Below are 13,978 nucleotides of genomic sequence, written 5' to 3' on the forward strand. Positions count from 1 at the left end.
GGGGACAGGAATCTAGAGCTCCCAGAGAACTACTAGACCTGTTGTTTCAGGGAAGAGTCACCCCATCAAGACTGGCCAACCACTGAATCCTAGATTGAGAGAGAATTCCTCCCCACCCAAAAACTCGGGAATGAGCTTCCAGGGATTTGAGGCAACAGACTCTTCCATCACACCCTGGCATTCCCCTTCTCCTCCCTGAGATGGACAGAGATCTCAGCCCTGACTCCACCCTAGACCCTTCTGCACTCAGGACCCATCAGAGGGGCCTCACCTTCTTCCCCTGCCTGAAGAGGAACTCCTCGGCCAGGGCCACTGCCTGGGAGCAGCTCTCAGGGCCACTTTTCCTCACCCAGCTCTGGATCTCTGTTGGCAGGATGCTCAGCAGCTGCTCCAAGATCAAGAACTCCAGGATCTGCTCCTTGCTGTGATTCTCCACTCTCAGCCACCCACAGCACATTTCCCGCAGTCGTCTGTACGTCCCTCTCGGCCCCTCGGCCTCCTGGTAGCAGAAATGCCTGAACTGCTGACGCTGCTTCTCCCGGCTCAGGGTGTCCCCATGCAAGATAGCTGCCTTTACCTTCCCATAATCCTCTCTTTCTGTGAGATCCAGACTGTTAAAGGCCCCCTCAGCTTCTCCACTGAGGGCTGGGAGGAGTTGGGTCACCCACTCTTGTTTGGACCATCGACAGGCTTCGGCCACTTGCTCAAACGAGGCCAGGAAGGCCTTGGCGTCTTCCCAGTGTGAAGGTTTCTCTGGCAACTGTGGGATTCCGCATCCAGAGAGGGGTTTTTCCACTGTCCTGAGAAACTCCTGCCACTGGGCTTCCCAGTGTGCAAGGGAAAGGGATCCCTCCTCTGCTTGCTGATCCATTGGATCTCCAGGTGTCCTTTGCAAGAATTCTTCAATACTCCCAGCCTGGAGGACATGAGGGGCTTTTCCTCTCCCTTCTGATATTTCTTGTAATTTGGGGCCTGTGGGGGTTTTGCATCTTCATTGTGGCCTCCGAATGATTATTTGGTGATAGGTACCCAACAACTCTGGAAATCAATTACACCATTGAAGACTTGGCATCTACCCAGAGCAAAGAAGAGACAGAACCGAGAGTGAGAAAGAGCACACGCTGAAGGGAACCATTAGCTTCCAGTCTGGGGGTGTTGTGCCTGAGTAATCATACCTGCATCACATTCAGACATACATGCAAGCTACACGCATAAGCTGCTTACAAGCAAAACCACAGAAGCCGCTTCCCAGTGGCCCCCCCTTTCCTTTAGCACCAAGCACGTACGTTTCGACAGCCTCCCTCCTACCTATTCCTCCTTTTTGATCCTTTCGCTTCACCCTGCAAGGGAACCCTCTGAACTGCTCAATAAGATAGGCTCCATTAATGTAGCGAGGCTCACGCACGCGCTGAAGAAATTAATGACGTTGCATTGACAAGTTAAAATCAGATGTTAAGAAAATGTATCATTGTTATATTGGAATGTCAAACGTCTATAAAACCTCTTGCATTTGCCCTGCCTTGGGGTGACACGATCACAGAGCTGTTTGTCTGGATCCTGGTTCACCCGGTTATGACTTCTTGGCCAATAAAGCAAGCTGTAATTAACCAACCTCCTGCCCTCATTGCTCTCATTGGACTCTATGAGAATGGGGGAGCACAACAGGGGCTACCACTTAATTTTTACTGGCCACATATGAAATTGTGTGTTTTAGACCTTAAATATAGAAATTATGAATCATTTAGAATATTTTTTCAAGGTCAGTATCTGGTCTTTACCCCTCAGTCTGTCTTGTATGTGCCAATCAATCTTTCAAAGGGCATCAAAAGGGTCCCCTCAGAAAGGCTGACCCCATGGGGTTTCACAGGAAACTGCCTTACATTACACAGAGTCAGAAGTACTGTGGGCTCTGGAGTCTTTCCCCAGCAGGCTGGAGATGCCTTGGAGTGAGCATTTGTCCTCTGGCATCCAAAGCACGTGCTGGACCACTGAGCTATGCCTTCCACTTACATCTACCCCACAGATATTCCTTTATCCTCAACCAAGTGGCACTTGCAGAGAACACCACAGAAGACAGCGGCACTCAGTGTCAGACATTCCTCAATCTTTCAGGACACTGTTGGTTACATCACTTAAGTCAGCGAGCCAATCCACTTGGTTCAAGATGAGCAAGCCCCAGCTAGACTAGGATGGCCAAGTCTAGGATTGCCAACCTCCAGGTGGGAGCTGGAGATCTCCTGGAATTACAGCTGATCTCCAGATAACAGGGATCCATTTTGCTGGTGAAAATGGCAGCTTTGGTGGGTGGACTCTACGGCATTATACCCTACTGAGGTTTCTCCCCAATCCCTGCCCTCCCAGGCCCCTTCCCCCCAAATTTCTAATAATTTTCCAACCTGGCGTTGGCTAATCTGACCTGACAAAGGCCCCAGGATGGGGAGAGGAAGGGTCAAAGCCTGCTCGGAAAATGTCTAGGGCAGGGATTTCCCCAAAAGGCAGAGGAAGCTGCCACAGGTGGCAAACAGAGGTGAAGAACGCTTTGTGGTATTCAACACTCTTCAGGTATCTTCTTCTCAGAAATTCTTACAACACTACTGTAAAGTAGGCCAACATTAATCGGAGCAGAGAAGGGGCCAGCCTTCCCGGCTCTGCATGTGGGACCCAGAGACAACCCCTTGCAGGGCTGCCCGTCCTTTCTCCACCCTGCACCTGTTTACCACTCCACGCATCCCCAGGTGCAGCTCCAGCCTCAGTCCTCCAGCTCTCCTACAAGGAGGAAGTTGAAAGACTTCAGTGTCTCTCCCCTCCCATTGCATCCTCTCTAGGAAATTAGCTCTATCGCTTTAACCCTGTTAAGCCCAAGTAGGCAAAAGGAAAATACTCTAATAAACAGAATTGCCAGCTTGGGGGGGGGGGATACTTGGAGATTTGGGGGGGGGTGGAGTCTGGGGAGAGGGGAGGGGAGGGACCTCAGTAGGGTATAATACCAGAAAATCCACCCTCCAAAGCAACCAGTTTCTCCATGGGAACTGGGCTTGTTCATCTGGAGATAGGGTTGCCAACCTCCAGGTACTAGCTGGAGATCTGCTATTACAACTGATTTCCAGGTGACAGCGATCAGTTCCCCTGGAGAAAATGGCCGCTTTGGCAATTGGACTCTATGGCATTTAAGTCCCTCCCCTCCCCAAACCCTGCCCTCCAAACCTTCTGCCAGAGGTGAAGAGGGACCTGGCAACCCTATCTGGAGATCAACTGTAATAGAGGGAAATTTTCAGGTGCTACCTGGAGGTTGGCAGCACAACTAATAAAGAAGGTTTTTAAAGGTTTTTTTTTATTTTTAATTTTTAATTATTTTTATAATAAACAAAAACAAAAAAAGAAAAAAAATATAAAATACATATAAAAAAGAAAAAAATTACATATACAGCGCACTACTTTTCCATTATTAATACAATATTCAATTCTCTTTATAAACCCCGTAGTGCCCTGAGTCCAAATCTAAAGGGTTTCTTTTAGCACCATCTTCTGGCCTGACATGCCTTCTCTCTACTCTTTAGAAGTGGAACATCCAAATGTTGCTGTTCCGTGATTAATGACAAGGCCCTCTGTTCATGCTCAGTGGCATTGTCAGCCAATGGCGAACTACCTACCAAAAAAAAGAGAGCATCCGTTTCAAATAAGATAAGGAGTACAAAAATGTTATCAGAAAGGTAATGGGGTGCTAATCTAGACAAACTAACCTAGATTAGGTTGCTGCAATGCGCTCTGCACGGGGCTACCCTTGAAGAGTGTCAGGAAATTACAATCATAAGAACATAAGAAAGGCCTTGCTGGATCCATCACGTCCAGCAGTCTGCTCACACAGTGGCCAACCAGGTGCCTCTAGGAAGCCCCCAAACAAGACGACTGAAGCAGCACCATCCTGCCCGTGCTCCACAGCACCTAAGATAATAAGCATGCTCCTCTGATCATGGAATCAGTACAGAATGATGCAGACAGCATGCTGACTGAAATGGGTCATAGGGTCCATATCAGTCCTGTCTTGTTCTGTCTACAATGGCTTCCAGTTTGATTCAGGGGCCAGGTGCTGGTGCTGTCATTTAAAGCCCTATATGGCTTGGTATCCTACTTTAAGGACCACCTGCTCCTCTATGAACCTACCCAATCACTATGGGCGAAAACGCACAGTCGCTTCATCCTCCTTTAATCCCTGTTTCAGCCAGGATTCAGCCTGGTTCGAACGCACGCGTTTCGCCTAATGTGCGTTCGATCCTGGCTAGAACAGGGATTAAAGGAGGATAAAGCGATCATGCGTTTTCACCCTATGATAATCTTCAGATATCTTATGTAGGGTGCCCTCGTCATCGGAGACAAAATGGGAGGCGACTCAAGAAAGGGCCTTCTCAGTTGTGGCACCCAAATTATGGAATTCCCTCCCCAGGGAGATTAATCTGTCCCCTTCTCTCACTGTGTTCCTCCAGTGGGTGAAGACTTTTCTGTTTTGTTAGAAGATAATTCACAGTGGGTAGCCGTGTTAGTCTGTTTGCGGTAGTCAAAAAGGGCAAGAGTCCAGTAGCACTTTAAAGACTAACAAAAATATTTTCTGGTAGGGTATGAGCTTTCGTGATCTGAAGAAGTGAGCTGTGGCTCACGAAAGCTCATACCCTACCAGAAAATATTTTTGTTAGTCTTTAAGGTGCTACTGGACTCTTGCCCTTTTTGACTACTGTTTTGTTAGGTATTCCCTTACTAACCCTCCTTCCTGTTTGCGTGTTTATGTGTTTTAAATAGTTGTTTTAATTCTTTTCTGCTATCATGTCCCTATCAGGAGTGCGCTGGGAGTGATCCGGATGCTCTCTAACTAGAAATAGCCAGCCGTGATTCCCAAAGGGAGCCAAAACAAGAAAAAAGAGAGAGAGCGCAGCTTTGCTCTCAATAGCACATCAGCCAGGGGAGGGGTTATTTGGGTACTCTCATCATATCGGCCTCTTTCACCTTGAGATAGGTACAGTGGTCCAAACAAGAAGTGCAAAGGAGGGTTAAAGTTATAGAGCGGTGTTTCCTAGACAGGATGCAAAGGGAGGGGAGAAATGCTGAATTCCTCTTCCTTCCCCTCTGGGAAGGCTTTGCTTGCGGAAGAGCTGGAAGACTGAGGCTGAAGCAGGACAGGGGGTTGCCCAAAAGGGTAAAGAGAAGCGGGGCAGGGAAGATGCTCTCCCAGGATGGACAGTCCTTGGGGGGTGGGGGGGGTGGGAGCTTTTTGGGTCCAACATGGAGAACAGGGGCAGGAGGGAGGAGGAGGAGGAGGAGGAGGGCGGGCTCGCCCCTTCTCTGCCCCCAAGGAGAGTTGCTAGATCTGGCTTCTGGAACCAAGGATGGATCTTTTGTAAGGAGCTGGAGGGGATCAAGTTTTCCTTCAGGAACAGATTCCCTTCCTGATCTCTGCAGGTGGAAGTTCTGTTAAAAGCATAGGAGCTGGGCGAACTGGAGTTTCTCCTGGTCACTTGGGCAATAGGGTTGTCAACCTCCAGGCACTAGCTGGAGATCCCCCGCTATTGCAACTGATCTCCAGCCGATATAGATCAGTTCAACTGGAGAAAATGGCCACTTTGGCCATTGGACTCTATGGCATTGAAGTCCCTCCCCTCCCCAAACCCCGCCCTCCTTTGGCCCCACCCCAAAAACCTCCTGCTGGTGGCGAAGAGGGACCTGGCAAGCCTGCTTTAAAGATCTGTAGGCATCACCACAAATCTGGTATGGTAGGAGAGAAGTTTGCAAACTGGGTGGGGTGTACGGTTTCCCCCATGGAGACTCCCACCCCAGTCTGTGAGAGAATCCCATCCCAAATCTTTGAGGTAAAAGCTGACACAGGCAGGGGTGAGGTGTCTGAATAGTTCTGCCTTGGCTGTCCTGAAAGGAATCTCTTTTATGGTAAATGGGATTCCTCTGGAGCAGGAGATGATATGTAGAGATACATAGAGCAGCCCATACCAGCATCTTCAGTTGGCCTTAACCTTTGACACTCTAATCTCCCCCACCCCCTATCCTCTCTGGTTCATGTTCATCTTCCGATGGATAAGTAGGACTAGAGATTATGAATTCATTTTGGAAAATAGACAGGAAATCTTTGTCTTCAAAATGAGCTCCTGGCCAGTGTAAGGTAAATTCCTGTAAATCCAGGTTGAGGAATATTGGTACCAGTTTATGTGACCGTTTTGTTACTCATCTGAAGAGTGATGTCTTCATACTAGTTGGTAAAATTTGGATTCCAATGTTTAGAATGAATTCTAAATTTTTTGTTAGGATCTTAATTTTTTTTGTCTTTATTTCCACATTTTCCTGTCAAATAATATCATCGAACGATCGCCCAGGGATGAAAATGGAGAAGTGTGACCTCCAAGTTCTCACAGTAGGGGAAGGATCAGAGGCAGCAAGAAAAACCCCTCACGTTCTCCAGCCTGGAAGCATCAGAGAATTCCTGGAAAGGACATCAGGAGATCTGATGCATCAGCAAGCAGGGAAAGGATCCCTTTCCCATGCACACTGGGATGCCCAGTGGCAGGAGTTTCTCAGGATAGTGGAAAACCCTCACTCTGGATGGGGAATCCCACACTTACCAGAGAAACCGTCACACTGGGAGGACGCCAAGGCCTTTCTGGCCTCCTTTGAGCAAGTGGCTGAAGCCTGTCAGTGGCCCCAGGAAGAGTGGGTGACCCGAATCCTGCCAGCCCTCAGTGGAGAAGCTGAGAAGGCCTTTAAAGGACTGGGTGTCAGAGACAGGGAGGATTATGGGAAGGTGAAGGCAGCCATCTTGCGAGGGGATGCCTTGAGCCGAGAGAAGCAGCGTCAGCAGTTCAGGCGTTTCTGCTACCAGGAGGCCGAGGGGCCAAGAGGGGCCTACAGCCAATTGCGGGAAATGTGCCGCGGGTGGCTGAGAGTGGAGAATCACAGCAAGGAGCAGATCCTGGAGCTCTTGATCCTGGAGCAGCTGCTGAGCGTCCTGCCATTAGAGATCCAGAGCCGAGTGAGAGAGAGCAGCCCTGAGAGCTGTTCCCAGGTGGTGGCCCTGGCAGAGGAGTTCCTCTCAAGGCAGGAGAAGCAGGTGAGGCCCTTCTGCTTGGGGGTCCTGAGTGCGAGAGGGCCTGGGGTGGAGCCAGGGCTGAGATCTCTGTCCATCAAAGGAGGGAGGAGTGCCAGGGTGTGATGGGAGGGTCTTGTCCTTTTCTTGGACGCTCAGCCCTGATAAGGCTGCCGTTAGTTGGGAAGGAAGAGAGTGGGTGTTCTGCTTTGGATGGGGCCACCTGCCCCCCAAAAAAGCAGGTCTGTGGCTTCAAAATGCTCAACAGTCTGGCTGTGTTACAGTGCCCACAGTTGATGGCTGTAGTCAGGAGCGCCACCTCCTTGGTTATGATGTAGCCCTCTAGGCTAGACTACTGCAATATGCTCTTTGTGGAGCTTCTCTGGTACATTTTTGGGTTTGATCTGAACTGGGGCGGGGGGGGGGGGGATGACACACCAGATACAACCTGCCCAGAAGGACATGCAGCTGTTACAGCCTCATGTCTGAATGCATCCAGGTTGCTGCATGTTTTATTTAGAGTCCTGAACACATGAGTTTCAGTCATCTGAATAATGTCTCACCACACATCTCCCAAGCCCCTCCAGTTGCAGACTGGAGGACTGTGATTGTGTTACGTTAACACATGAAGCAGCCTTATACTGAATCAGACCATCGGCCCATCAAGGTCAGTCTTGTCTACTCAGACTGGCAGTAGTTCTCCAGGGTTTCAGGGTTTTACATCACTTACAGAAGAAGAGGAAGAGGAGTTGGTTTTTATATGCTGACTTTCTCTACCACTTATGGAAGACTCAATCCGGCTTACAATCACCTTCCCTTCCCCTCCCCACAACAGACACTCTGTGAGGTGGGAGGATCTTTTACCTCAGGGGTGGGGAACCTCAGGCCCGGGGGCCGTATGCGGCCCCCGAGGACATTTTTTGTGGCCCTCGGGAGCTCCGGGGCCCTGTTGCAGAGGCGGGGCGCAGGGCGGCCCTCCCAGAGGGTGTTCCTGGCGCCACGGCTTACAGTGGTGCTGCGGCGCCCTTTGGACCTCCTCTCGCCTACTGTCGGCTGTTGAGCAGCGAGAGGGAGGGGGAAAGAGGCTGGCGGCTCCCGGCGGCAGAGCATGCATGCAGGAGCCAATTGGGCTTCGGGGGGGGGGAGGCCTTTTGTGGACTCTGGGGAGGAAAGGGCATGGAGACTGGGGCCCGGTCGCGTGGGGCTCTGTGCGCCGCTGGGTGTGTGTGTGGGCAGGGGAGGCTGGGGCCCGGTCACGCGGGGCCAGCGGGTGTGTGTGTGGGGGGGAAGGCTTTTCTCTTTTCTTCCTTTTTCTGTCACTCTTTCTCCTTTCTCTCCCTCTTTTTCTGTCTCTTTCTTTGTCTCCCTCCGTCCTTTTCTTTGTCTCCCTTCATCCTTTTCTTTCTTTCTCCCTCTCTCTCCATTTCTTTCTCCCTTTCTCTCCCTTCCTCCCTTTTCCTCTTTCTCTGTTTTCCTTCCTCCCTTGCCGATCGACTGTGGGCTGTGCCCCCCTGGCACCTCATTTGCTCGGGCGCACTGCTGGTTGCCCTTCCGCCTGGGAGGGGGGAGGGGGGCACCCTGCAGGCCTTCTCTGTGTGGCTTCCCCTGGGGTTGCCAACCTCCAGGTGGTGGCTGGAGACCTGGCAACCCTAGCCTCTTCCCCCCCCACCGGGAGATCTACACCTGGTATGGCCCCTGAATGATGTCATAAATGTGCAAATGACCCTTGGCAGGAAAAAGGTTCCCCACCCCTGTTTTACCTGGAGATGCTAAAAGACTGAACCTGGGGTCTTCTGCATGCCAAGCAGATGCTGTACCACTGAGCCACAGCCCCTCAACAGTGTTCAGGGACTTCTTGATGGTGGCACCTTGTTTATGGAATTCTTCACTGCAGGGAATCAGCTAGGTTACCTTCATGGTAGTTGTAGATGTTAGTGGCCTCTGCCTCCCAGCAGATGATCCTGGACAGTGGTCTGTTTATCAAACAAACTCAGCCTGGATTTTCCACCTAAGTGGGCATGGGGTTGCTAATGAACAACGTGAGGGGACAGAATTGGGCCCTTTCCCTCTGTCTCCCCCCACAAAAATGTGGTGCCCAAAAGTTTCTGTATTCCTTAAGGAAATGCTGTTCTGATTTCTCCCTATCACCTACCAATGAATCTGGTAAGGTCAGGGCTGGGGGTCAGAATCGTTCCCTCTGTCTCCCTCCCACCCCCATCTTTGTCACTCTGCCCTGAAAGTGTCCCTCTCTGCTGTCGCAGGTGCCCTTGGAGGAGGCATCCAGGAGCGTCTCCCAGGCAGGCCGGGATCCGTGTGACAGTGAGCAGATGCAGTTTTGTGTGGAAACCAAAGAGGAGGAGGATGGAGATGCCAACCTGTTGGGTAAGGAAGGGATGGTGTTTTGTGCTTGAGGTCTGCAGTGCTCGGAAGTTCTTTCCTGGTCTCACCTCTGCTCTGGGAACTTTTTCTTCCTTCAGGGGGCACAGGAGCTGTTCTGGAAACAAAAACCCAGTCTTGTGCACTACCTTAAAAACTGGGCAATTTATGGAAGAGTATGTCAGCTAGGCCCTGACCTGGATGGCCCGGGCTAACCCGATCTCATCAACCCTGGTCAGCCCTGGTCAGTATTTGGATGGGAGACCATGAAGGAATACCACAGTTGCTACGCAGAGGAAGGCACTGGCAAAAACCACCTCTGTTAAGTCCCTTGCCTTGAAAACCCCATAAGGGATCACCATAAATCAGCTGTGACTGGATGGCACTTTACATACACACACACACACACACACACACACACACACACACACACACACACACACACCAGCTAGAGTTCACTTTGTCAAATGCTAAAGTGAGTCTCAAAGGGAATAAAAGGACCAGGGGGCACAGAAGGAGGAGAGGACCAAATTCAGAAGCTGTCCTAGAATTCTGATGATGACTCTAGAATTAGGTTCCTTTCCCATTTTTCTCTATGCTACTCCACTGGCTGAGGGACGAATACGCCTTCGCAGTTAGAATGCCCTTGAACATTCTGTTTTTGTAGGGCTGAATAAGAATGTTTGAAGCTGACAGGGGTGGGGTCCTTTAGCTTGGAGATACATCTGGCAAAGTGTTGTGGATCCCCAAATTTTTTCTTTATGTGGGACACAAAGATCTCTCAAGCCCTCTCACTGCCCTTTGCCAGAAAATACCTCTTATTGCTGTGAAACAAATCTCACGACCCTGGCTGTAGAATTTATTTGTTTATTTGCTTCATTCATAGCCCTCTGTTCATGAAAGGTGGATTACACAGGGTAAGACAGTGCTGCCAAACGCCACGAGACATCCAACAGACAACACAGTGGGACTAGGACAGGGGTTCCTAACATGGTATCCATGAGCACCAATGGTGCCCACTAACACGTTTCCTGGCACCCGCCAAGTGTTTTTAGAAAGTGAGTGGGGCTGGATGGGGTTTTTGTCCAGCAAGGCTTCTGATTGGGCATTGGAGATTTGATTGGATGTGCAAGATGTTTTAAAAATGTTGGTTTGGTAGCAGCTGCCACTGTAACACAAGGATCTTCACTGTGTGATTGACAGTAAGCTGCAGCAGCCATTTTGTGGCTGGCTCCACCTCTGACAGCAGCCATTTTGCAGTTTATGCAACCTTCAGATTTATGAAACCTTAAGATGTATATTGAAGCAATATTTTGATACTGTCACATACTATATATGGCATTTTGCTAATATTCAATCAATCATACCCTACCAGAAAATATTTTTGTTAGTCTTTAAGGTGCTACTGGACTCTTGCCCTTTTTGACTACTACAAACAGACTAACATGGCTACCCACTGTGAATTATATATGGCATTGTTATTATTTAGCCATTGATTATATTTTTGAAGTGTTGGTGAGACATATTGTTGTGATATTTGAAACACACTCTTGGATTTTGTGTTCAAACCTGAGTGCCAATTTCATTATTCTCTTGATCCCAGCAGGGGATGCAGATGATTTTGGAGAACAACATCAATTATCAGAAAAAGCCAAGAATGAAGATCTGAACGGCAGCTTCAGGGATCGAGATGGACCACAGAGGGAGGAGGGAAGCTACATGGTGGAGAGGAGGGATGAACTAATTCTTTGCCAAGTAGGGGAGTTCCAGGAATTTCCAGTCCAGCAAGAAAAGCCGACCCAGGATAGGAAGAACAAATTCCTTAATGGACACTTGGGAAGCCCCAAAGGAGAGAAGTTGAATAAAAACATGAAGTTAGGGAAGAGCTTTGGTCACATCACAAATGTTTCTGCATCATCGACACTCCACACAGGGGAGATACTGTACAACTGCTCTGACTGTAGCAAAAGCTTTAAGATAAAATCTAATTTCCTGAAACATAAGGCAATGCATGCCAAGGTGAAGCCATACAGATGTTCTGAGTGTGGGAAGAGCTTTGGACAGAGCGCAGGCCTGATTTCTCACGAACGGATTCACACGGGAGAGAAGCCGTACAGATGCTCGGAGTGCGGGAAGAGATTCAGTCACAAACTGAGCCTCAATATCCACGAGAGAGTTCACACGGGGGAGAGACCATATCAGTGCTCGGAATGTAGCAAGAGCTTTTGTGACAAATCAAATCTCACCAAGCACAAGAGGATCCATACGGGGGAGAAACCCTACCAGTGCCCAGAGTGTGGGAAGAGCTTCAATCGGAGCACAGCCCTCACTTCGCATCAGAGGATCCACACACAAGAGAAGCCGTACGAATGCCCCGAGTGTGGAAGGAGTTTCAGTCAGCGTGCAACCCTTATTTCACACCACAGAATTCATATGATGGAAAATTCCCACACCAGCCTCCCAGTACAATTAGGTAATCAAACTGGGTTCTGGCCTTCTGATGCGCAGAGGGCAGTTACATGAAGAAGGGCCTTTGTAGTGACTGCCCCTTTGCTGCAGACCTTCTTGGCTACGGAGGCTTTGCTAGCATTCTCTTGAAGTTTATGAAGCTTGGAAACATATTTCTGTTTTGCAAACCTTCACTTAGTTTGAGGAAACTGGATATCTCTGTGCTTTCTATGATAGAGAAAGTGGATCATTCTATAGGTTTCATTGCACATTTTCACCTGAATGCTTTGAAGAGGTTAGCTGTATTTTTCTTATTTATATGTCACCTTGGGGAGCTAGAGACAAATTAGAAAATAAATGACAAAGATAGTCTGCACTTGATGTGTGTGTGTGTGTGTGTAGCTACTTGAATTTGCATTAACCAAGAGAAAGCTGATTGTTTAAGCTTCTTGTCTGGGGCAGCTGCCCATCTTGTTGGATGCCATACAATCTTTGGCCAAGAAATCTTACCAATCCCTAGAACATATTTGTGTCCCAACATGCGAGAGAAATATGCTTTTAACCTGGGGAACTCAGTTCCACAGAAAATAGGACTGGCCCCATCTTAAATGTCTAGAAACAGCCCATTTCAAGTCACATTGTTTTGTATGCAGTAAAGCAGGAATCCCCAACCTTTTTTGAGGCTGTTGTCTCCTTTGGAATTCTGACACAGGGTGGTGGAGACAACCACACAATGTGAAGGAGCATAACTGTCATAGTAACTCTTCAATATTGCAGGAGAAGCTCTGCTTGACAGACATTTTAAAAAATGAATGTATTGTTTTAAAATATTTTTTTGCGAACACACAGCTTACCTTCAGTCCCTTTGTACTGTGGTGTCAGCTGCTGCCAAAGCAATTCCCCCTCAATCTGTACAGCCAACCAGAAGCCCTACTAGGCAAACGTCCCACTGGTCCCTGCCCACTCTCTAAAAACATTTGACAGGTGACATGGTGCCCATAGGTGTCAAATTTGGGACCCCTGCAATACAGAAACCACCTGATTTCCTGTATTGCACATTCATCTGTTCAAACATTGGCTGTTTCCATATGGGGCCATTTCCCTGGCTGGCACACAACATGCCCATACAACACTGCTCTTTCCAAACACAACTCATGGGGCTTCCATGCCTTTCCCTGTTAAGGAAACCTCCTTGGCTCTGCCTTGAAGGAAAAATGGACATACAACGATGGGCAGAAGCCTCTGTGAGAAAGCTCTGCCCTCAGCCACTGAGGGGGCGCGGGGACTGAGCTTAACCATCTTCAAAATGGCAACAATCATCTCTGGCATTCCCCATACCCACTTTAGCCCTATACAGGGCTTTAAAAAAAAGACACCTCAGCCATGGCTCAGCTGTGAACCAAGGATCACTGTTGGGGAAGGGGTTCTGAGCTGGGAAGGGCAGGAAAGAGGCGGGGAAGAGCAGTGCCAAGTGGTGAGCGGCATGGGAACAGGGTGCATAAAAGTTTTCCCCATGTCCCTCAGTCCTGCTCATGACTTCTTGCACAGTGGGGACAGCTCTTCCCACCTGGTGTGACAAGAGCCCTGGTCTTGAAATATGGCCATTGTCCAGGATAGCATGAGCTGCATTGAAGCACGCATGAACCTACGAAGCTGTCTTGTCTGACCAGAGGTCCATCCAGATGGGAATTGGCTACTCTTGTTGGCTGCTCTTTCTTTGATTCCCCAGAGATTCAGTAGCAGGTGGTGGAAAGATCTGCCCAATAACCTTTTAACTCTGGGAACTTCATCACACAGAATAAAGATTCCACCACAGAGTATCAGCTCTTTCCCTGATTTCTGTGTTGGATTTTGGCCTAAGGTTATACATTTTTGCCCCTGATGCAGCCCGTAGATGCCATATTTTGCATAGTTTTTGCTGTCCCTGTTCCTTTGGTAAGAGGTGAAAATCACCAGACTTTCTCCACTTTTAGGTTGTGGGGGGAAAGATCTCACCCGCAACAAGCTTCGAAAAATGGATTTAGTGGTGAATGGTAAACCAAGATAGTTTTTAAAAGGCCTCTAAATATTCTTTCA

At 49.0% G+C, this 13,978-nt stretch overlaps 2 protein-coding genes across 2 annotated transcripts; one reads left to right on the forward strand and one right to left on the reverse strand.

Moving 5' to 3' along the window:
• Nucleotides 1-256: 256 nt before the first annotated feature.
• Nucleotides 257-4,980, reverse strand: LOC130491553 (zinc finger and SCAN domain-containing protein 32-like). Its single transcript, XM_056865351.1, has 2 exons — nt 4,972-4,980; nt 257-916 (listed from the first exon to the last, which is right to left on the reverse strand). Exons 1-2 carry the CDS (start codon nt 4,978-4,980, stop codon nt 257-259), a joined length of 669 nt encoding a protein of 222 aa, XP_056721329.1.
• Nucleotides 4,981-6,373: 1,393 nt separating this feature from the next.
• On the forward strand, nt 6,374-12,016 carry LOC130491653 (zinc finger and SCAN domain-containing protein 31-like). The gene is made up of 3 exons (XM_056865470.1): nt 6,374-7,102; nt 9,340-9,460; nt 11,058-12,016. The coding sequence occupies exons 1-3, from the start codon at nt 6,374-6,376 to the stop codon at nt 11,975-11,977; spliced, it is 1,770 nt and encodes a 589-aa protein (XP_056721448.1). The 3' UTR covers nt 11,978-12,016.
• The last annotated feature ends 1,962 nt before the right edge of the window (nt 12,017-13,978 follow it).

This window comes from Euleptes europaea, chromosome 1, assembly GCF_029931775.1.
Source record: "Euleptes europaea isolate rEulEur1 chromosome 1, rEulEur1.hap1, whole genome shotgun sequence".
In the NCBI taxonomy this organism is placed as follows: Eukaryota; Metazoa; Chordata; class Lepidosauria; order Squamata; family Sphaerodactylidae; genus Euleptes; species Euleptes europaea.